At 36.0% G+C, this 25,275-nt stretch overlaps 1 protein-coding gene across 2 annotated transcripts in view; it reads right to left on the reverse strand.

Moving 5' to 3' along the window:
- Positions 1 to 20,092, reverse strand: part of PXYLP1 (2-phosphoxylose phosphatase 1) — a 39,660-nt gene extending 19,568 nt beyond the window's left edge. The window contains exons 1-2 of one of the 2 annotated variants that reach the window (XM_015820893.1): positions 19,981 to 20,092; positions 4,141 to 4,267 (exon numbers count right to left, since the gene is read on the reverse strand). In XM_015820893.1, coding sequence (XP_015676379.1) covers positions 4,141 to 4,219 — 79 coding nt within the window. In that variant the 5' untranslated portion in view covers positions 4,220 to 4,267; positions 19,981 to 20,092. Of the gene's footprint in view, positions 1 to 4,140; positions 4,268 to 5,892; positions 5,909 to 19,980 lie in introns of those variants that run through there. The other variant, XM_015820894.1, reaches the window with a different exon arrangement.
- Positions 20,093 to 25,275: the final 5,183 nt, after the last annotated feature.

Genomic DNA, 25,275 nt, shown 5'->3' on the forward strand with positions numbered 1-25,275 from the left:
TCAAGAGAATATGCACACTGTACGTGCATACACTCCACACTCCTTCCAAAATAAGAAATGCTACGTAGAGTACAAAAAGAAATAAGAAACAGTAAATCAAAGAAAAGGAAACATAGCTAAATCTAGCTTACAATTACCCGATTAATATCTTTCTATAATATAACTTTCTTGCCTTGAAAATCTTTACTTCCTCTACATCCGATATATTTTATAAATTGCTTTGTGTTCTTTAAAATTCTCACCTTTGTCTTTGAGGATTGAATATCTATCAAATCACAACTTTCTAGGTTGGTTTAGACTTATTCACTCTTCTTATGTATTGGTTTTGAGATTTGTCCTCATTAATTTTCTCTATATAATCAAAGTAGCCCAATGCTGTGAAAGCCGAGTTTATTTCAGAAAATAAAAAAAAAAATTATAGTAACAAAGTGTCTGAAGAATAATGTTTCTTCAGATTTATTTTTTCCTCTATGAAAATCATCATATATACCACCTAGGATTACAAACCTAAAACAGTATATAATCTATCGTCTGTATAATGACAAAGAGCTCCTTTCTTTATACATTTAAAAGTCGCCCTTTGTCAAGAGCTTAATTTTGTCCTGAACAGATGCTTTATATTATGAGGAATGTATGATAGTATACATGAAGAAATCTAAACATTTATTCAAAAGTACACATGTTAAATAATTCCATTCTTTGTGGACAAAAAAATCAACATAGGTATTTAAAAAATCCAACCATTCTCTCTCTCTCTTTCCCATTCCCTCTCTTTCACACATACACAACACACACGGATGAACATACACACAGAAGTCATAGAAGTCATAGTATAAACTCAGGTTTATACTTATTTTATGCATAACTCTTCTGTTTGCAAGGATGGTGTGTATTTTAAATACATTTACAATAACTTAAATAAAAAGCACATATATACAATAGAATTCAATCATAGTATCTAACCTAATATGGGCTACTTAACATTAATATTAACAGACATTTAAACATAAGATTTTGGAAGCAGAATGTTTCATTTGCTAAACTAATTCATAGATTCACATTCCCAAAAGAATAGTCCATGTTATAAGAGTATTTTGCTATGGGTAATAGTTATTGCTAGTTATTCTGAAACACTATTTTCCTCTTGCCTTGAACAGAGCTCTGCAATATGCCACTTGACACTTTAATCCAGCTTAATACAAGCCACTGAAGAATATTTGTTGGGTACAATGGTAAAAACAGGAGGGTACCTATATAATAGTTGCATATTGTGTATACAGCCCACATTTTACCATCTTCACTATACTCTTTTCTATGGTCCACTGAACACCACTTTATCAAAAAAAAGGAGACCCAAATATTTTGTACAACTTTTTGTTGATAAATTCATTCTGGCTTCTGCCAAACAATGCATTCTTTTCTAAATGCTTAATAGCCTGTACCAGAAGTTTGCAAAGGACTGATAGTAAGCTGACACCTGTTTTTATTCAGGTCCTTTTTATTCTTCTCTTTTTGAAGATAGGAACATGCACCCTACACCAACCATTTGGCACTATATGGTTTCTCAAATCACTCCACAATGGTATCTACTAAGTTCTTCAAGTTTTTCAGACATAACTGATCTACTGTATTTCTGAACGCTTAAATTTATTATGGTAGTAAGACAGTCCTATCTATTAACTTTGGGTCACCACTCCCTCTTTCTATCAACTGACCTTTTCCATGTTATCATCTTTTCCAAGTAGCAAACACTCTCTTTAAGTACTCAGAAATAGATCAGTTGACCCACCCATCCCTCATTATTAATGGCATAGCCCAAAGAAACTCTTTTTTTGCATTTACTTTCTTTTGTTGAGCTTTGGTTTTGCCAACTTTCTACAGATATTGGCTATCAGTTTTTATATGTAGAATTTTGTATGTACCTTGCACATTGAAATTAGATCTCTATTTTGATTTGGTTCCAATTTTCCATTTTATGTACTTTGAAGCACAATATGTGAGATTCTTCCCAAGTTTCCAACTGTTTTACTTCTTCAATATGATCCACCAGATTGATTAGGATTAGGAAAATAAAACAGTCTGAAAGAACACTGAGAAATTTTTGGGACCAAGCAGTGTGGGCCGAGTTGGTTTTCCAACAGTTGTCTTTTGGTATTTAAGTCCTTAAATTTAACTTAGGGCCTGAAAAGCATCACCACCACCACCACCTCCAGCCACCATAAATGGTTGCAGCAGCCCTCCCATTGTCATGTTGGAAACTTTCAATTGGTCACCTTTATGACGGTTACAACATTCTGCAGTCATGTGGCTACAATTTGAGACTTTTTTTGCCAGTTTCCGGCATTCAAATAAATGGATTCGCTTAATGATCATATTTGTTTAATGTTCTTTAACAACCACAGCACTTCCAGTCATGTGTGTGCCTTGACTCATAACCATAACAACTTATGATCAGATTTCTGGTCCCAATTGCAGTAATAAGTCAAGGGCTATCTTCATATACTATTTAGCAAAATTTTAATAGACTTAGAATATTTCACTGTTATTCCATAGATTAGGGAAGTGGGAACCTAATCCTTCAAAGGTTTGTGGTTTAAATTTCAATCTAGAAAAGTCTTGTCAAGAACAATGACTGATCAGTTAAAGTAATATTTGCTTGATTTATTTACATTATAGAAATATAAACAAAAGTTTATTTGACCAATCATTTAGCATTAATAATTTTAAACAACAACAACACCCATTATCTCAGAAGTGTTCCTCATTAGTTGACATCAAAATTTCAAAATTTATGAAGAAAAGACCACAACCTTAATAGAAAAGGCAAGCTTTCCTGGTACTGTCTATTAATATGCTGAATGGACTGAAGGAACTATAGCTACAAGTACTACGATCAGATTTTAGGTACATAACTTTCTACCGCATCAATACATTTTTTTTCCTGAACCTGGCATCAAGACCATGTTTGTGTCAGAACTCCAGTTGTTTATTGATGTTATAAGATTGTTATGTTGGAGAAAGGTTAAATAGTGTTATTATGTGAAGAGGATGATTGGTGGAAATATTAGTGGGGTGGCCAAGAGTCATTCCCTGTAAAAGTGTGGATAGTTTTCAAGACTTTTTGTCTTTAAACTTCTATTTAAGAGCTACATGAAAGCATTAGTGAGATCATCTATCAGCATGGGGTCAAGTATTATTAGTATGCTGATGATAGGTATACATTTTTGCCTCAGACTATCCAAGAGTTGCCATCAAGATATTTTCCCAGTGCTTGGAGGATGTATGGGTCTAGATGGGGAAGAATAGGTTTTGGCTATAGATTCTGACAAAACTGTTGGCTGTGATTTAGGGCTATTCATATGTAGTGATCTTCCATCACTAATTCTATGTAACGTAAAGAGGATGGCATTGAGGTACCTGTTACCAAAGCACTGAGGAGAAAAACACTGCTTAAGCTCAAACAATGAAAAAGGAATTAAGTTATGTGCAAACATCACAGATAGACACACTTATACAGATAGACACAGATAGACACAGATAGACAGACTTATACACATTAGTATAATGTCACATTAGTAGAAGAAAAGGAGTAGGTAAAGCATAAAACAATATTAGCCTCAAGAGGTAGATCAGACCAAGAAATCAACTCTACATCAAGTATATTAAGATTGGATATAGTAGCAGAATCTTGCAAGTCTAATTATGCCTTATCTCTTAACTTTTTAAAAGTCATCTTCATGTATTTGAGAATTTGTATGATGCTCATGCTTTAATTATATAATTATTCAAGAATTCTAACATGAGAAAAGTAACAGTTAATATGCATTTGTTCTTCAAATCTATACATATGAAATAAACTAAACATTTTGCAGAAAGTGAGGGGGGGAAAGAATTTTCTTTCCCCATTTGTCATAATATGTCAAACAGATCAATCATTTTCAGCCCGCACAATCATAATTAATATCGGTTTGTTTAGAGTATGTTCAAAATTGTGTCATTTTATAAAGCAGAAAATGATTCATGTTGTACACATAATAATTCTGACATTAATTTGATTTTACTTCGTACACATGCATTAAAAATGCAATGAAAAGAACATGATATTTACAAATCTCAGCTATGATATAATATTATACTTACAGAATTGGAGGCTAAGGCTCAAAAAGGCTAATAAGGCAGCTAAAGCCAACAGAAACAGAAAACGATTTCGGAAAAACATTATTCTTCTTTCCACTACTTCTTCATGGTTTTACCTCCAGCATACTCCCTGTAAACATAAATATAAAAAATTAATTAAAAATAGTTCTAACATACTACTTATACTTACGAGAAATATATTAAAAACTTAAGAATTCTTCAGGAAACTTTTATAGTACATTATCTCTGTCCATGTTGCTATGATTGATAATTTTCTTAAGAATGTTTGCAAGGTATCATTGTTACGTGGAATGTTATGCTTCATTATTAATAAATATAATGATTTATTAAAGCATATTAAAAATTAAAGCATTATTAAAAATTAAAATTTAATAAATGTGACATTAGCATTTTAGTATGGTATCCATGCTTTCTTTTGAAGTTCAGGACACTTGAGTTTTCTTTTTGTGCAAACACATTTCTTTTTTACTTGCAAAAACTACCTTAAATCATAAAATAAACAATAGGGTTGTATTCTGGAAGAACTTAAAACAGTTGCAAATATAATGATAGAAACTCAACTGGAAAAGGGGGTGATGTAACCCATAAATTTGCCATCTGTGGAATATTATCGAGGATCAATGTTTTCTATTGTCTACTTCTAACATCTAATTGCTTTATTTATTACTTTCTGACACTGTTCTCTATATAAGAAATTACTACATCTCTACAAAAAAAAGCACAATGATGAAAACTGTCTTGAATGCATTTGGGTCAATATAAAAGGAGAAAAAATGACATTGCCATAGGTGTATACTATAGGCCAGCCAACCAACCAGAGGAAATAGATGAATGTTTTGCTAGTCAGCTAAATAAGATATGTAGGAAGCACATCACAATAGTAATGGGAGACTTTAATTACCCTGACATCAACTGGGAGACAAACTCTGCACCAAGAGATTCCTAACAAACATAGCAGACAACTTTGTCTCCCAAAACGTAGAGAAGGGAACTAGGGGATCAGTCATATTGGACTTAATTCTCACTAACAGAGATGAAACGATAGAAGGTGTTGAAGCCACAGGAACCTTGCGGGGGGGGAGTGATCATGCAATATTGGAATTCAACATTATGCAAGCATAAGCAGTAGAACATAGTCAAACTAGAGTCTTGGACTTTAAGAGAGCTAATTTCAATAAACTTAGAGGGAGCTTTGGAAGTATTCCATGGATAACAATTCTCAAGGAGAAAACAACTCAAGAAGCTTAGGAAATTTTGAAAAGTGAAATTATAAAAGCCCAGTCTAGCACAATACCAACAAATAACAGCTCTCAAAAGAAACCAACAAGGCTGCATAAAGAACTATCTGATAAATTGAAAGATAAAAGAGACAAGTATAAAAAGTGGAAAGAGGGAACTAAGGCAGAATATCAGCAAACAGCCTGAGCCTGCAAAGATGAAGTGAGGAAAGCTAATGCTCAAAATGAACTAAGGCTTGCGACAAAAGTCAAAAATAACAAAAAAAGCTTCTTTCAACATATAAAAAATAAGAAAAAAGATAAGAGAATGATTGGTCCATTAGTGGGAGAAAGTGGCAAGAAGGTAACAAGCAACAGGGAGAAAGCAGAACTATTTAACTCGCTTTTTGCATCTGTCTTTATATAAAGGGGAAGAAACAGTCCAACCTATCAAAAACAGTACCGTAAAAAACAGATTAGAAACACAAGTTAAGATAGGCAAGAAAAAGGTGAGTACCTGTCCACCCTAGACGAGTTCAAATCACCAGGGCCAGATGGATTATACCCCAAGGTTCTGAAGGAACTGGCAGATGTGATCTCAGAACCACTGAACTATATCTTTCAAAGATCCTGGAGCACTGGGGAACTACCAGAGGACTGGAAAAGAGCTGATGTAGTTCCCATTTTCAAAAAAGGGGAAAAAATGGATCCAGGAAACTACAGACCTATCAGCCTGACCTCAATACCTTGGAAGATTCTGGAAAAGATAATCAAACAACGAATCAGTGAATACCTAGAAGCAAACAAAGTCATTACCAAAAGCCAACATGGGTTTGTCAAAAACAGATCATGCCAGACAAATCTTATTGCATTATTTGACCAAGCGACAAAATTGTGGATATAATTTACTTGGACTTCAGTAAGGCATTTGATAAAGTAGATTACAACCTATTACTTGATAAGAGAAAAATGTGGGTTAGACAGCATCACCACCAGATGGATTCGTAGCTGGCTGACCGGCCATACTCAGCGTGTGGTCCTCAATGGAATTGCATCTACATGGAGGGAAGTGTGTAGTGGGGTGCCACAGGGCTCTTATTCTGGGCCCAGTGCTCTTCAACACCTTCATCAATGATTTGGATGAAGGGATAGATGGGCAACTCATCAAATTTGCAGACGACACCAAGCTGGCAGGAATAGCCAACACTCCAGAAGATATGCTTAAGATACAGAAGGATCTTGACAGATTTGAACATTGGGCTCTATCTAAAAAAATGATTCAATGGTGAAAAAAGTAAGGTTCTATATTTAGGCAAGAAAAACCAAATGCACAGGTATAGTATAGGTAGTACCTTGCTCAATAGTAGTAACTGTGAGAGGGATCTCAGAATCCTAGTGGACAATCATTTAAATATGAGCCAGCAGGGTGCTGCAGCTGCCAAAAAAGCCAACACAGTGCTAGGATGCATTAACAGAGGGATAGAATCGTGTTAATACTACTTTACAATGCCTTGGTAAGGCCACACTTGGAATACTGCATCCAGTTTTGGTCATCAGGATGTAAAAAGATGTTGAGACTCTAGAAAGAGTACAGAGAAGAGCAACAAAGATGATTAGGGGATTGGAGGCTAAAACATATAAGGATTGGAGGCTAAAACATATAATTGGGTATGTCTAGTTTAATGAAAGGAAGGACGAGGGTGACATGATAGTAGTGTTTCAATTTCTCAGGGGTTGCCACAAAGAAGAGGGAGTCAAGCTATTCTCCAAAGCACCTGCAGGCAAGATAAAAAGCAATGGATGGAAACTAATCAAGGAGAGAAGCAACCCAGAACTAAAGAGAAATTTCCTGACAGTTAGAACAATTAATCAGTGGAACAACCTGCCTTCAGAAGCTGTGAATGCTCCAACATTGGAATTTTTTAAGAAAAGACTGGACAGCCATTTGTCTCAAATGGTATAGGGTTTCCTGCCTGAGCAGCATGGGTTTGTACTAGATGACCTACAAGGTCCCTTCCAACATTGTTGTTGTTGTTGTTGTTATAATATCATATATATTGAATGTATGTATCGTTTGTTTCTGTATGCTATATAAAGACTTATCCTTCTTGAAGTCTCCAAATTTAGGGACTGTTTTTTATCAGTTCTGCAGTAATCTCAGGTGCCTAAATTTTAAAGACAACACAATGAATACTGCAGGTAGGAGTATAAATATTTACAAATATAAATATTGAACTATTAATGAATTCATTCAACATTTTTCCAAAGCATTCTAACTACATTAACCTGAACATTAACAACTATAAACTGAGTGCAAACATACATTTTTGTTAAATAATGTTAAAACACGAAGGAGAAACTCTTATTTAAGAATCTATATATATGATAAGGTAATTTTCCAGAAGAGAAAAACATACAAAAGCAGATTATCTAATTATTCAGATGTATAAATTTAAAGTAGATATATAACAGATTATTAGAGAAATTCAATTATATGATTGAACAGTTTACACACACGTTTTTCAACTGGGTACCTTCTAATACAGTGCCCCCAACATCTTGGGCACCAGGGATTGGTTCCATGGAAAGAGCTTTTTCTGCGAACTGAAGGGGGCGTGGTTTTGTGTGCTGCCTGCATCCTGCGGATGGGGCTTTGCTTGTTTGCACAGCCTGGATTCTGGCATATTGTGGACCGGTGCCGGTCCGGGGACCAGGGTTTGGGGACGCCTGTTCTAATATATATTAGCTGGATACTACAGATTTTTAAATTCAATACATACTAACAGCAACAATTTGGAAAACACTAAATTACACAAAGATGAGTGGTTATTTTTTCAAGCATATTGTGGAAAAAATGAGGAAATATGAATATTATGAATGCAGCTCTATGATCGTTAGACATATATGTCAAGACCAGAATGCTCATTGTCCCCATCACTTGTAATTAGAAGCTTCCTCTATCCCAACCTAGCAATTGTACACTGGAGGTATAAAAAGGAACTCATAAGGGAGGGAGACACTTCTTCAAGCAATCTGGTCTCATGAAACTAAGTGGGTGGCCCTAACAAAGGTTGTCTTTCGCTGCTTACAAATGTATGTGTATGCACAAACTACTCATCAGCTAATACCACAAGAAAACTGAACTCACATGCAAACACTTCTTCCCTCAATGCAGTCAGGAATGCCTTCTAGAATACATGGCTGCTTTAATGAAGGATACTTCAATGAAGGATACTTTACAAAGTCCCCAAGTTGCTACTTTTAACACTTTTTAATTGAAACAACAGCCTAGATCAGGCATGTCAAACTCATGACATCACGTGACGTCGCGCGACGTATCGGAGCTTTTTCGCCATTGCCGGCAATGGGGTGGGCGCGGCTCTGGTATGATGAAACTGGCGCACGGGCCGGTAGTTTGACACCCCTGGCCTAGATCATATAGAGCACTCTGTATTGAAGGGAGAGTATTTTAGTCACATAGCTTTGTATATTTAAATAATTGCCAGATCTGTGGTTGATCTAATCACATCAAAGATGTCATAACTATGTTCTCCTAGACTGAAGCACACAGGCATAGAAAATTACTATGTTAAGGAAGTAGATAACAACTTCCACTTTCACTCATCATGTAAAAACAGTATTTGACATTTCCAAAGAGCCTATTCATTGTCCAACCACTTTATAATATCAACTGCTGGTCTCAAACAAAAGTTAAACATATTATTACAATGAATCATTGCAATAACTTTAACATATTGGCTTAGTTCCAAAATAATCCTTTTTTCAGTCTACCTTCTGAAATAATTGTACTTATCAGGGATGAGAGCTCAAAATGTTTGTCCAGGATTATTGGAATGTAAAAAGATAATGGTAGCCCACTAGGATGTACTGAAACTCTTATTGGAAACTACACACAGTTGCTTTATATGCACGGCACCTAAAAATATCTTTTAAAAACTTTAGGAAAGATTCAGACAGCTCCTGAATTCTCCACATCAGGACACCAAGTATGATAACCAATGTGCAGTAATCTTTTGCTAACACAGTAAGACTGTTTTATTTCATAAGCTTATGTAGTGGGGCTAGGGAAGAAATGTGAAGGATGACCAGAGAACATTTTTTCCAGAATATTCTCATATGTACTAGCCTGATTACTAAATGGGAAAATGTAGAAGAATGTGAAATGTGCAGCGATAGTCAGGATGCATAAAGCTGCAGCCTCCTTGCCAGTCTAGATGCCAACAGAATCTGAATTTGAACAGAGGTCTTGTCTCAAGCATGGATTTTAGCACATATCCTCAATCCTTACCCTTTTAAAGACAGAAAAACAGATTTCTTTCTTTAAAGGACCAAAACAAAATTCTGGAGAAAGAGTGCAAGAGCCTTTTGGTACCTGACTTGGGAAAGCAAATGTGAGTACTATCTCTCCATCAGCTGTATTGAATAAATATAATTATTCCAAGAACCTAGAGGAGTCAAGGGACAAAGAAGCAGAGGACTTTAATTTGGGATTTAGGCTACCTTTAAAATTTAGATGGCACAGTGATTAGAAAACAGTATTGAGACTAACTCTGCCACAGCCAGGAGTTCGATATTGACCAGCTCAAGGTTGACTTAGTCTTCCATCCTTCTGAGGACCCAGATTGTTGGGGGCAATATGCTGACACTGTAAAGCGCTCAGAGTGCGCTATAAAGTTCTATGAATAAGCATATGTCTAAGTGCTATTGCTATTGTTATTACTACATGTTGCATGCATTTTTAATTTTTTCATCTCTATGTGCAACATTATTCTGATTCTGATTTTTCTGCACATGTAGGGCATTCTGTGTGATTTCAGGCTGAGTTCAAGATTTACTTTTCTTTTTTGGGGGAGATGATATATAACTTAAAAGTTCTATCTCTCCCAAGTTGCTAATTATAACAAAGTATCATTATCTTTTAGTCTGCACATATCTTATACATTAGGCTTCATATACATTTTGAATTTATTTATTAAAGTTTTATTTTATTCCCACTTTGACTGTCAAAGTAGGGGTAATGCCCAGTCACATATATTTGCACTATAAGAACTGGAATTGCATTATAGAAATTATTTTTCCTGTTTTATGCTTGATTTGCCAGAAAGACAGTATATAATGTAGAATTCCTACAGTATCTTTCTCATAAACTAAGATCAGGGGGGAATGCTAGATGAACTATTCATCAACATAGGTGGTTGCAGCAGTAACTACATCACGCAGGAGGCAGACTTAGTTTAGACTCACTAGCTTCTGGAAAAAGTTATCTGAAAGAAATAGGATTAACTCTTAAATATTAATATTCCATAATGATTTGTCCTATATCATCAGTATACTGTTATTGTTTTTAAAGGATATCCTTTTGGTTCCAATGCATTTATTAGAACTGTTCCCCAGAGTATCATTGACTGTTCCAGAAATATAGTATATCCATTCCACTACCATCCATATTATTTTCTTTTAATAGTCATATTTAGAGAGAGACAATTAATCTACTAAAGGCATCCTACTTATAATTGCCAACAGACCACATAATTGTTGTACATAGATGACTGTAGACGTATGAATCAAGTAAAAATAAGATCATTATTATTTCTATATTCATACAGAAGGCCAATTGATTGGGAAGAAAATATTAATGATTATAGATCAAGGAAATAAAAGTCAGTTTGGTCCAGTAAATAAGGTACTGAATTAGAAGGGGGAAAGCCCTAATTCTAGTCCCATGAAAAACAAGTGCAGGACTTTGGGCCAGTTGCCTCTTTTCAGTCAGGAAGAAAGCAATGGTAGACTATTTCTGAAAATGCTACCTAGAAAACTATATGATCCTTGTAGTTGCCAGGAGTGTGATTTGCAGGCAAAAAAGAAAAGAAAATTTACAATTTTTTCTAGTTAGACATTAACAGTTTAATTTTTTCCTACTGCAACAGAACTTAGACATTGTGCTCTATGTCATCATTCTGGTTCTATGCCAATATTGCATACTCATCTTAAAACAGAATTTATGACACCTGTAGTCAAAAATGTATTTCATTCCTGTTGTTTCTGTTGATGCATACTATCAAAGAAGGATCCTAATAAATATCACTCTATAATTCATGTTCATGATTCATCAACATGATTAAGAAAAAAAGCATATCTCAGGGAATAAATACAGTTAAATCAAGTACATCAGACAATATATTCCAAAACTATAATAATATCTCAGGTGAATAAATTCAACTTAAAAAAAGTTATAAACTTGTTCTAAGAAAGTGGAATTATTAAAAAAAGGTAATAAGCACCATATTATATGGATTCATGTTTCTAGTATGATTTGAGAAAAAGAAACAGAAACAACGTAAATGGAAAGAAGAAGTTCCTCCTTTGAAGTAAAATATCATTATTTTCAAATTTGTTAACAATCTTCCACTTTCATAATAAAGTAACTTTGGTAGCAATCTGAACAACATTTTTCATTAATTCTCTCATATTCATATCACACAATAAGTGAGACTGCCATTTAAGATTAAGTCTAGAATCACATTCCTTTCACATTCTTTTTAATGGCTAAATACTATAGAGATGCCATTTAGAACTTGTTATATGCAGATTATGCATTCTAAATTTCAGTTCTGAGCTACCTGAAATGTCAGTATCAGTATGCTACATGCGCAGATAGTCCTTGACTTAAGACCACAATTGAGCCCAAAATTTCTATTGCTAAGCAAGACAGTTGTTAAGTGAGTTCTACCCCATTTTACAACTCTTCTGGGCAGTTGTTAAGTGAATCACTGCAGTTGTTAAGTTAGAAACATGGTTAAGTGAATCTGGCTTCCCCATTGACTTTGGTTGTCAGATGGTCGCAAAAGATGATAACACAACCCTGGGACACTGATCACATGACCATGGGGATGCTGCAACAGTCATACTGTATGTGTGAAAAAATATTAAGTCAATTTTATCAGTGTCGTTATAGCTTCAAATGGTCACTAAATGAATGGTTGTAAGTTGAGGACTACCTGTAATGTACTATAGGTTGTTTTGTATCCTTAATGTCCTTAAATATCTCAGAGCACTTCCAGCACAAACTCATATATTTAAAGGTATAGGAATACCTTTAATACCTTTCTCATGATTCCATTTTCCTTTCTCATACTATTATTTGTACTTGCATTTCTCATCTTTAGTCACGATGTCCCATAAATAAATCTCCTATAGATTCAAAACCCTATAAAATACCTTGTATGCACCAGGCACCTTCAATTAAACAATGTCATCTCTCTGGACCCCAAAACACTTTCTCTGTAGCAGTCCCCTCTGAAATTAGGTTCACTCTGAGATCCAGACAGTGCCCATTTTGCTGTGGAAATCTTTTCATCCAGACTTTCCATGGGATAGAAGGCAGACCTCGCACTTCATTGTGCTTACAATGTATCTTTTTAAATACAATTTCTTCTTTGTTGTGAGCTATCTAGAGTCATTAAGAATGTAATGATTTATCATCATAAGATATTATGGTAATTATGATTATCTCTTTGTATAAGAAAAATAATAAAATACCCAGTTGCAAAAGGACAAAAAGCTTTTTTTTTTGCAGATAAAAATTCAAAAGCTATGATACAAAGGACTAAAATAACAATAACAAAGCAACCTAAAGAACATTCTTAGGACCATGTTATACTTTTTCATAGTACATCCTCTACAGTTCTGGAATCAAACTTTCATGGGTCTTTGAAGTTTAGCCTAATGCAAATTATATTTCCAATTTTGAGAAAAGATTCAATACACAACAAGTAGAGGAAATTTTCTTATGGTAAATACACATAAAATGTGTGGTGTTTTAATATAGCTGAAGAGTAGCCATATTTCTTATAATGGCAAAGCAACATAAGGATTGTATAATAATTTGAAAGTATTATTTAGTAACTGGATTCCTAAAATACCAAGCTTTAAATCTTTTTCTAAGTATTTCTGGTTTTTTTGTCAGCTGACAATAGGGTCATGTCTATGATCAAGTAACTTGTTCAAGCTGGCCTTCTCATCTTATGATTCTACACCTGAAATTCAGAATCCTGAATTCCTACATATGAAATATAAACATATCATAACTCTCCTGAAAAGCTGCTTTTAAAATCTAGTGAAACATATTTTAAATGTTCATTTCCAAAGGCTCTTCTATGATTTCCTTTCATCTTCATTTTATAAGCTACTGAATAAAGTCCATTGTTTCATTTGCACTATGGAGAGCGCAAATTTATTGGGGAAAAAGTTGGACAATTAAGGAAAAAATTTGGGAGTTGGCCATTTTCAGTAATAAAAAATATTTGCAGTTTTTGCCTACAGTAGAATAAGTGAAAGGTTAATGTAGTTCAGCTTTATTTTAAATCCTGAAGAGATCACAAGTATAAAATTTAAGAGATTTTGTTTTTGTATAAGTCAGTAATAAGAGGCCTCAGAATCAAGAAAATGATTAGGAAAAAAGATAAAAAAATGAGAACATGCTATGTTTTTTCTGCTACTTTGATAAAACATAATAAACATATTAGCCAGGAAATGAGACACAGAAAATGATGAGATGATTCCTTTTTCAAGCTTTGAAAAACTATTTCATCTTTTTATAATTAAAATGAGAAAAACAGTTATGCTATTGTAAACTGTAACTTCAGAATTTTTTTTTCCTCCAAATAGGTTACTAACATAATCCACTATCACTGTTGAACAAAAATAACGTATAGTAACGCAAATCATTTTATATCACACAACAGAAATTTAACTAATTCTACCTGCATTACCTGACCCACTTCAAAATTACCCAAACTGAAGGAGAATGCTTGAACAAATTAATCCAAGAGGGAAGGAAAGGAATGGAAAGTTTGATAGAGATCAAGCAAAAATTGATCAATAAAATGGCAAAGAGAATTATGTCCATTATAATTGTAGTAAAACAACTTGTCAGTCTATGTTTGTTTTGGAACCTTATACTAATTAAATGTTCGTCAAAGCAGCAGTCTGTGAAAAAAGAATGCATAAGATCGATTTCCCATTGCAGCTGTTAATATAACTCAAAATATATCTGGGATAGAATGTTTTTTTCTTTGTCTCGTTTCCAAGACAAACACAATTTCAGGAAACAAGGTATTAATCAAGGGTCTAGTTTTTGCTCTTCAGGTGAAACTGTTAAGAAAGAGTTAAGTAATTCAAAGTAAAGCTTTCTTCAAGTTGATCTTAATAGAATAGAATAGAATAGAATAGAATAGAATAGAATAGAATAGAATAGAATAGAATAGAATAGAATAGAATAGAATAGAAGCTGGAAGGGACCTTGGAAGTCTTCTAGTCCAGCCCACCGCTTAAGCAGGAGAACCTATACCATCTCAGACTATCTAGCCGCTTCTTAAAAATCTCCAGTGATGGAGCGCCCACAATTTCTGGAGGCAAGCTGTTCCATTAGTTAATTGTCCTCACTGTCAGGAAGTTTCTCCTTAATTCTAGGTTGCTTCTCTCTTTTTTCAGTTTCCAACCATTGTTTCTTGTTCTGCCCTCTGGTGCTTTAGAGAATAACATGACCCCCTCTTCTTTGTGGCAGCCCCTCAAATATTGGAATACTGCTATCATGTTGCCCGTTTCTTCTTTTCTTTAGACTAGCCAAACCCAATTCCTGCAACCGTTCTTCGTATGTTTTAGTCTCCAGGCCTTTGATCTTAGTTAGTCTTCTCTGAATTTTTTCCAAACTCTCAACATCTTTTTTGTGATATGGTGACCAAAACTGGCTGGAATATTCCAGGTATGGTCTTACTAGGGTTTTATAAAGCGGTACTAATACTTCGCGTGATCTTAATTCTATGCCTCTGTTTATACAACCCAGGATTGTATTCGCTTTTTTGGCTGCTGCTGCACACTGCTGGCTCAGGGTTAAGTGATTGTCCACTAGGACTCCAAGGTCCCTCTCACAGTTACTGTTTTTAAGCCAGGTCTCGCCCAGTCTGTACTCGTACCTTTGATTTTTCCTGCCTAAATATAAAACTTTGTTTTTCTCCACATTGAAACTCATTTTGTTGGACAGGGCCCATTGTTCAAGTTTGTCAAGATCTTTTTGTATCCTGAATTTGTCTTCTGGGGTATTGACTACTCCTGCCAGTTTGGTGTTATCTGCAAATTTGATGAGTTCCCCTTCAATTCCCTCGTCTAAGTCATTTATGAAGATATTGAAGAGTACTGGGTCTAAGACGGAACCTTGTGGTACCCCACTGCTTACTTCTCTCCATGTGGATGCCATTGAGGACTATTCATTGAGTACGGTTTGCCAGCCAGCTACAGATCCATCTGGTGGTGATGTTGTCTATTCCACCTTTTTCTAGTTTACAAAGGAGTAGGTTGTGGTTTACCTTACCAAATGCCTTACTGAAGTCTAAGTATACTACGTCCACAGTATTTCGCTGGTCTATTAGTTTAGTCACTTTATCAAAGAATTGGCATGATCTTTTTTTGACAAACCAGTGCTGGCTACTAGTTATAACTTTGTTTGCTTCTAGTTGTTTGCAGATCTGTTTTTTTATTATCTTTTCCAGGTATTGATGTTAGACTGATTGGTCTGTAGTTTCCTGGGTCCTGTTTTTTTTCCTTTCTTGAAGATGGGAACCACATCAGTCCTTTTCCAGTCCTCAGGTATTTCCCCGGTGCTCCAGGATTTTTGAAAGATATGGTGTAATGGTTCTGAGATAACATCTGCCAGCTCCTTCTGGGATGTAATCTGTCGGGCCCTGGTGATTTATATTCGTTAAGGTTGACTAGGTCTTTTCTTACCATTTTCTTATTTTAATTCTTAATCTTAATTCCTGGTGAGTTCATGGACATATCCATGTAATTTGCTTGGCAACAATGCAGAAGAGCTTTACCGTGGCTTTCTACCATTTTCTTTCCAATACAGCCAGTGGAATTCCTAGTGGTTTCCCATCCAAGAAACAACCAATCTCAACACAGATTACCTTATAAATTGTGATGGAACATACACCGGGGGGGGGGGGGAGATTCCAGCAAAAGGACCAGGGTTTTTCAGAGAAGCAGCACAATCCAGAGAAAAGCCCAAATTAAGAAACTGAGCAGTGTGTATTGGGGAGGGAGGAAGACGTTCAGGGAGTCATATCCTATACATCTCCCAGGGGTTACCTATTGGGTTAGAAAGTTATATCTGCACTGTAACAAGATTCTATCCATTAGGTATAAGCATTTAAATGTTACATGAAAATAGCACACAAACAAGCATTTTAAATTACTAAAATTTTAAAATTAGCTGAATGATAGTCTCAAATAAATGAAACAACTATGTTTAGAGTTTGTAAAAGGAATTACCACAGCTAAATTGCTATTGCAATGCATTTCTAAGAATCTGCTTTGTAAATCATTTTAAGCATATATTCACAAGTATGCTCAACAACTTCAAAGGTCTAATAACTATGCATAGTTATACATACTGTACATATCCTTGAGAGTATTAGGATGCTTCCAGGAGAACCTTCTAGCATTACTGTTCAAAAAGCATTGTGAAGAAATTCTGTTTTTTCTTTCATGAGGAAATATGAAAAGAATATAAATGGGGAACATTGCCTGAAACTGATATTGATATCTATGAATAAGGAATAAAGAAGGGTGACTGAACAATAAGTGTCTTAATTAGTTATAATTAAGTAATTTCCTTGGGTAAATGTGATTTATTACAGAATTCACACTGTATCACAATGAATAAAGGTAAATAAATAGGAAACCACATTAGACTATTTAAACAGAGAATATGTGAAATATGTTCTCCAGTAATGGCTTCCAACTGCTTTGAAAAATTATAATGATTAAGGCTTGACTTGCTATCCAGTAAAACCTACCCACTTTTTACCCTGATCCTCCTTTCTGTCACTGAATGAGACATTAAGAATAAAGATATTTATCAATTCTGTTGTAGACATGAATTTGTAAACATGAAGCAGAACAAGAAAGGAAATTAGATGATAATATGGTCTGAATTATTTCAAATTACAGTACCATAGTGATATCATATTTTTAAAAATGTTTCCAGGGATCTTTAAAAAACAAAAAACAGCACATTCTGTTTTGAGAAGGAAACTATTTCTGAATGCTATCCCATATAACATCTTCTATACAGAGCCCATATCACCAAGACAAATGTTAAATCAGAACAGATATAGTCCAGACCAGGAGTTTCAAACTGCCGGCCCACAGGCTGGATGCGTCACGCCAAAACCACGCCCACCCCATTGCCAGCAATGGGAAAAAAAGTCGCAATATGTTGCGACATGCCATGTGACGTCACAAATTTGACACCCGTGGTCTAGACCATTCCCTGTAGTAAAAAATAAAACAATCCATAATCCCATCATTCTTGTTCAGCAAAAATATATATAATAGTTCTTAGAAGCACTGCCAGACAGAAAGTGTTAGTCATATGTTCAGCACAATAATTTTTATCAATTGCAAGGCTGTTTACTTTCATTACTACATCCACTGAGTCCATTGATTTCTTCTAAAACCAATAAAGGTTTTGAAACATGAAGCAAAGCTAAAAGCAGGAGCCATACAGTCTCTTTTTGAAAGAGTAGCACAACCTGAACTATGTCACTCACTTTTAAGTACTTCCAAAAGCTTTTTTGGACTTTTGCACCAAGTCCACAGATATATGAAAGGTGTCACTGGTAATGGATTGTAACTGTGAGGACTGTAGCTTGCAAGCAAGGAGCCTAGGCAGACAGTGCCATGATCAAACTACTGTACATGTGCCTTCAATGCACAAGGCCAAAAGACTTTAAATCTCTGGATCTGATAAAAATATAGTTTAATTCCTAACTCTTATAGTAACTTTATTTCCTAATTTTAGATTCTTATCTAGTCTAGTTTTGTCCCTGAGTCTTAACATAGCTACTACCAAATGCATGTTTGGGCTTCTAGAGAGTTTATACTTTGGACTTTAGTGAAACTCAGTCATCCTGATTGAGGAAATATTTGTATGGTTCAAAATAACAAAATAACAATAGTAATGCATCCATCTAACCATTTTTTTGTTAATAAGGAAATGGGTGATTTATGTTATCTTTCTTTCCACGTCATTTTTTCCCCTATTTTATCTATCAATCTATATATCAGGTATTAATGAAGGTTGATTTGAACAATTTGATATTTTAAAAAATATAGTTTTCTCTGTGCCAGTGATATATCATGAAATAAATTACCCCTGGAATTAAAGCAGGAAGCCTTAAAGACTCAAATTTTGCCATAACCTTCAATACCACTGTTTCAGTTTTCTTGTTTTACATCTCTTATTTTATATGAGTGATACCTTTACTATCCTTTATAAGCTGCCCAGAACCATTCAGAGTGGGTGACATACATATTTTCTATATATTTAAATAAAACTCATTTTTATATAGAAACAATTTATGTGTGATAGATGGTAATAGAAATTACTTATATTCTGAAACTTCAGAACCGAGAATATCAATCATCTCAATGAGTAAACTGAGGAATAAAAACACAACTAGGCTATAGAACAAGAGTCCTTATCATGAAAGTACTTAACCCAGTTAAAACAAAAAGCTTTTGGATACCATCAATAATAAAGTATTTATTAAAAAAATAAACATAAAAATAAACTATTATGCTATAGTTTATAGCTTAAATGATTTCCCTGCAAGAGACAAAGTATCCTGCAACCATGGCATTGATGGGACTCTGAATAAATATTTGCTCCCTATCAGATACTGATTGCATAATTTCCCCCTCGGCAAATCTTAATACTTAATACTTAATATAAATCTTAATGCTACATCAGGAAATTCACAATAACCTGGACATGACACCGCTGCAGAGCATGTCAATTCAATACTACTTTGATTATTTTATATTCACTTGGGTTACCTATACCCAAACTGAATGTAACTTACACTTCTTGAGTCAACTGTAGTAAAATGTGACTATATTTCATGAAGGCTTTTATACCATGGTAAGGCAATTTGGGATATGCAAAGGGTGGCAGACAAAGAGGGTTCAGTGCAGGCAACGGTAAAGTCCACCCGCAGTGATCCGATAGTCTACGAAGTATCACCAGAAGTGCGGAAGGATGCGCTTTTCTTGGTGCTTTTTCTCCACCCAACCCGTAGTACCTGTGGAAGGGGATCGTCACCGGGTAAGAGATAAAGAGGAGCTACGTGGGAAAGATGGATCTGCAGAAAAGAAACAGGCGGTTTGGATGGCGCATAATAGGGCATACCAGTCTCCTAGTCAGAAAACAATGAAACGGATCGGAAGCAAGGGAACGCGTAGCTGCAGCTTGGCATAGTGGACAGAAAGCGGCTGCCTCCGGAGGCGTGGGAAAGAAGGAACTGCCGCCACGCTAGAGCCCAAACAGAGCGGCTGCCTTTGCGCTCAGCTGGAACGGAATTGGCCAAGCTATCCTGCTTCGTGGCTGCGGTGGGACGGGCGAAGGGAAAAGCCGTCGATGAAACGTCTCGCCGAGCCAAAGGATGGCGGGCACCGACTGTTCACATTCCAAGAAACGAAAAGGACCTCGGGTATCGGCACTTACGCTTCGGCTTCTACCTACCTCTTTATAGGTGCCTTCCTCGCTCAAGATAGGATCCAGCGCCGCCGCTTATACCAGGCAGCTGCTCGTTCCCGCCCTCCCTTCCCGGCTCGTGGTTTTCGGCGTTCTGGTCCGCCGCCGCGGCGCGAGCATTAACTTGAGGCAGCCTTGTTGCTTTGCACGCCGAGCTTCGCTTCTTCCTCCCTTCCATTGGTCGTTTTCCAAACTCCTCGACAGCGCCCCCTAGTTTTCACCCACGCTGTGGCAAGGAATGACGTACGCCTCCGCGATTCCCTTTCGCTTGCTTTTGTCAGAGATTCCTCGCGCGGAAAAAGGGGGAGGCGTGTTACGCCGAGATTGGTCCGTACAGGCCCTTGTCTGCCAAGGCGAAAGTTCCTGCCTTACGACGCGTCAATGCTGAGGCGTCTTTTTAATACAATCGTTTGGCACAAAGTAGTTTAATCCTTGACGTTGAAGAAGTGGGCGGAGAAAGAGAGATGGACAACGTGGACAAAAATTGGATTAAAAACATGTGGGAAGTCAGCCACCCAGAGAAGGAAATATTAAAAGGAAAATATATTTCCTCAAAGGATTTTGAAGAGGCAGGAAAGCATGCCCAGTTTTCTTAATAGCCCCAGGTCTCCCTCTTCCGAGCAGGGACCAGCTCTATAGAGATGCAGATGTAAATCCAGGAAGGTTGGAGCTAGAAGTTTAGGAAGACAAAGACACCTAAAATCTACATACCCCACCCAAACTCTAAGACGGGACATAATAGGATTAACCCACAGATGCCAAAGGGCAAACCCAGACTCAGTTCAGAATACATGACATAGGAAATAGCCTCAAACAAGAACAGGAAATCACTCCAAACAAAAGGCTCAAGAGGGTATAAAAACCCACTCCCTACATGTGCTCAGCTCTTTTTTCCCCTCTTTCTTCCAGACCCTTCTTCCTGTCTAGCTTTCTTCTTCAATAAACTGCAACCTTCTTCCTCAAGCAGTCACCATGTTGTTTATTCCCAGCTTGGATGAATCATGATGAAGACTTTTCCTTCAATAAACAGAAGCACCTGGCCCTAAACAGTTCAAATTTTATTAGTTTATCAAAATACAGAAATACAAAGAGAAATGAAAATAATAGGAAAATAGGGACGGAAAAGTGGAAGATAAAAAAGTATAGGGGAAAGAAAAAAAGAAAAGCATTGTCTTACAACTCTTTTTGGTGCAATAAAATAATATACAATCTCAACTTTTTGCTTTTACATAATAATATATACTAACCATTTCTATAACAACAAACCTATTAATCACAAAACCCAAAATCAACATTTCATTTTTCCACCTCAGTTACAATGTCGAAAAGCATTGCCAAGTAGAAATAGAATTAATTGTATTCTTTGTTTTAATCAAATCAGTCAATTTCACCATCTCTGCTAAGTCCATCAACTTTTGCAGCCATTGTGTGAATCAAGTATCCTTCCATTTTTGTGCAGAATATCCTTGCTGCTGTCAGCATATATAACAACAAAGTTCCATTTTTTTTCAAGTTCTTTATCCATTAAGCACAAAAGGAAAGTCTCTGGTTTTATCTTTATAGTCACTTTAAGAATCTTCTGTATTAAGATGTGAATCCTACTCCAGTATTCTTTGCTTTATCCCAAGTCCATCATAAATGGTAAAAAGTTCCTTCTTTACGTTTATATTTCCAAATTCATTTGAAGTATCTTTATACATTCTTAACATTTTATCTGGTGTTAGATAACAATGGTACATCATCTTATAAATTTTTAATGTAAATTTTAAATCTTTCATCCACGTTTTCCTGTTGTTCAAGCATTATATGAAAAATACCTTACCTGAATCATATATTGCTTCACATGCTCATTTTCCAAGTTCAATTTCAATAACAATTTATTAACCTTAGAAATAATATGTTCATCTTTACCACACAATACTTTATTCAGGGATCAGTTATCAACTAGTCAGAGTTGCAATCCAGAGTATTTAGCCACCTTGCCTTCTAGTAAGTTCCCCCCTAGAAGATTAGCCAAGAGTCAATTTTTTTTCTTTTTCTGCAAACAATTCTTGAGCTTAACAACAACAACAACAACAAAAGAGAAATTATATTTTGGATTGCCACTCTAAACCTAAATTAAGAATAGAAAATGTGATTATAATTGTTTTAAAGAAAATTCCTATCAGAATTTTGAGAAAGAGAAAAGATTGCTTTTTCCTATAAGATATCTTGAAGAACAGAAAAAATCAATTTTACTGAAACAAACTTGAAAGAGTGATATTACCTACCAAGAACAAAGATTCAGACTGAACTCTATAGAGAAACCCAAAGAGTTCTTGAAAACTAATATTGAGCCTAGCTGAAGAAATGGATACAAACAATTGGAGGCAGATCAACTTCAAAAATCTGATAATGAAAGGCTGTAGAGATGACTGCACAGAAACTTCATACATTATCCAAAGATGGAGACTTAGTATTAAGGTGACCAACCGTCCTCCTTTAGGGAGTACAGTCCCCCTTTTGTAAGTTCTGTCCTCCCTCAAAAGGTGTCCTCCTACATGTTCTCCTTTTCGATATTTGAAGACTAATCTGCAGGCCTTTTTTTTTCTCATAGAACGCTCAGAAAGGCGTTCAGGCACCTTTTTTTGATGGTTTTTCTTTCAACTTTTGCATGAGCTGTGCTACTCCCCCTATTGGCTTTCGAAAGCCAATAGGAATTCCTGCTGAGTGCACCAAATTGCTGCTGAGCGCGGCCGGCAAACTTGGCACATGCAAGTTGTCTGCAGCGAAGGCGAATTTGCACCCCTCCCTGCTACCCAACTACACCATCTCCTAGTTAGTCCCGAAGATACCTGGAGGAGACTGGAGTGGCGACGCCACGGTAAGTTTCTCTTGATCTTCGGCCCTGCTAGGGCAATAATGGCTGTGGGCGCAAGAGGCAGGGGTGGCGGGGCTGCTGTGGGCGGGGGTGTGAGGGGCGGCAGCGGCCAGCTGCCCCCCATGCTGTGGGAGCTGCGGGGCCCGCTCTACACGGGGCTGCGCAGGGTGGGCAGTGGTACTGGCAGGGAGGCTGCAGGAGGGGTGTGTCAACGGCAGGCTGCCCCCCGGGGCCAGAGCCGGCGTGGCTGGTGCTTTGGGAGCCGCAGGGCCCACTCTGCATTTATCATATTATAGTGCATTCTGTATTATTGTTGCAATGAATAAAATGTTTCTTTTATGTACGATATTTTTTTTCTTCAATTTATTTGTGTCCTCTTTTTCATTGTAAAAAAGTTGGTCACCTTATTAGTATACAACATGGAATATTACCGGGCAAGTGCTCCACTGAAAAGGGAAAAATATATCTGAGAAATTGAATGTTGATATAACTTGTCTTCAAGAAATACATATTAAGATACAAAATAAGAAATATCTAATAAATAAAAAAATAAGAGGGGGATTCATACCAGCTAGTTTAAAAAAGACTAATTCAGTTGTTTTATGGAATTAATGGAATAAAATCAATAGTAGTTAGATTCTAAAAGCTAAAAGCAAGTTTGTTAAATATCAAATGAATCAACCCTTTTCTTTAGGAAAACTGGCTTATTTTGGAGGATTGGAATGGAGTGATCTCTCCAGCCTTGGTAGATTCATAAAGGCAAAAAATTGTTTTGCCGGAGAATATACTTTTTTTTCAGAAAAACCTGGCATATATTCATAAAGACCTCTCTCCTTCCAACACAGATTTTATTGGCTGTACTATACTGTCTGCTTTAAGAACATTCAGCAAACAACTAACAAGCATTTGGGAATATTTTGGGAACAGAGGTTCTCAACAAATCAAAAATTCTTTTTTATATTTTTCTGTTACTAATTGTCAAACCATTTAGTGATTAAATCAAAATGTAACAGATGGACGCCACTCAGCAGTACTAACGAAGAATATAGTATTGTTCATTTCTTCCAGACAAAACTTAATTTTAGCCTTGCCAAACAAGGCATTTATTCTGCATTTGGACTCCGATATTCTGTTTCATTCACTGAATTTTGCAGGTGATTTGGGCTATTTTCTTGTTGTTAATCAGCTCATGTATTCCCTGTGCCGCATTTGTTTATTTGTTTAGTTTAGTTTTTTTCAGTAAAAAAAAAACTGAACAGGGAAAACAATATTTCAGCAGGTTTGCACAAAAACAAAATCATAATAACCAAGGCACAGTTAGAGCGGTTATCCTTGGGGGAGGATGGCTAACATATAGGAAATGTACATCCTTTATTATTTTTTGTGTATACAGTTGTTAAATAATTTATCACCTTTTAAAAAAGACTGATTCAACAGAACAGGATTAGAATTCCTTGAATATAGTAGTTCAAATTTCTGAAGAAACTTAGCTATGATCTTGCTGAAAAGCTGCAATATTTCTATTGCTTTGAGGCAGGGGGGCAGATGAAATCTATTTCTGAAATTGAGCAAGAACTTCCTTTTTCTTGTAACTAGATGAGGGGAAAAATGGTAACTTTTTATCAATTTCAGTGACAGCTTCTCTCTCTTTTAAAGAAACAGTATTTGAACAAATGAAACAAAAGAGCCCCAGAAAATTCAGGGAAGAATAATGAAGACCTAATTACAATCTACATTTTCTACCTTCTTTATGAATTGAAGATTAAATCTGCAGAAAATATGAAATTATTAGAATGAAAGTCAGATGGAGATTTTTTTTTAATTTCACAGTAACAGTACAATCCATTTGTCCCATATTGCTACAATGTTGTTCTTGTAGTTATTATTTAAATATATTTAAAAAGTACTGCTATATAGTGCTGAGAAATGAAAAGTACCATTTGAAAAAAGCAAGAAATATCAAGAGAAGCACCACCTAAATATTAGTTATGATTTAACCTGAAAAGTGACAAAGAGGGTAAAATCTACAGCACCTAATCTACCTTAGGGCAGCACGCTGGCTCAGCAGTTAAGTTGCTGGGCTTGTCAGCTGACAAGCTGGCAACCCAGGTTCAAAACCCGAAACCCTGTTAGAAAACATGCAAATACGAGTAGATAAATAGGGAACGTAACAGTGCTTCAGGATGTCATGCTGGCCACATGGCTGTGGAAATATCTTTGGACAGCACTGACTCAATGGCCTTGAAACAGAGATGAGCACACACACCCCCATAGTTGGCAACCACTAGCGGAGTAAAATCTGCAGGGACTCCTTTACCTTTTACTCTTACTCTGCCTTCTCTTCATTTTGATACAGGATAAATTCACAGGCTGCACACCACATGCAGGCAGTTACATCATTATTTGCCATGGCAAACTTTATG

This window comes from Protobothrops mucrosquamatus, unplaced genomic scaffold (assembly GCF_001527695.2).
Source record: "Protobothrops mucrosquamatus isolate PMUCROS unplaced genomic scaffold, P.Mucros_1.0 scaffold1203, whole genome shotgun sequence".
NCBI classification, from domain to species: Eukaryota; Metazoa; Chordata; class Lepidosauria; order Squamata; family Viperidae; genus Protobothrops; species Protobothrops mucrosquamatus.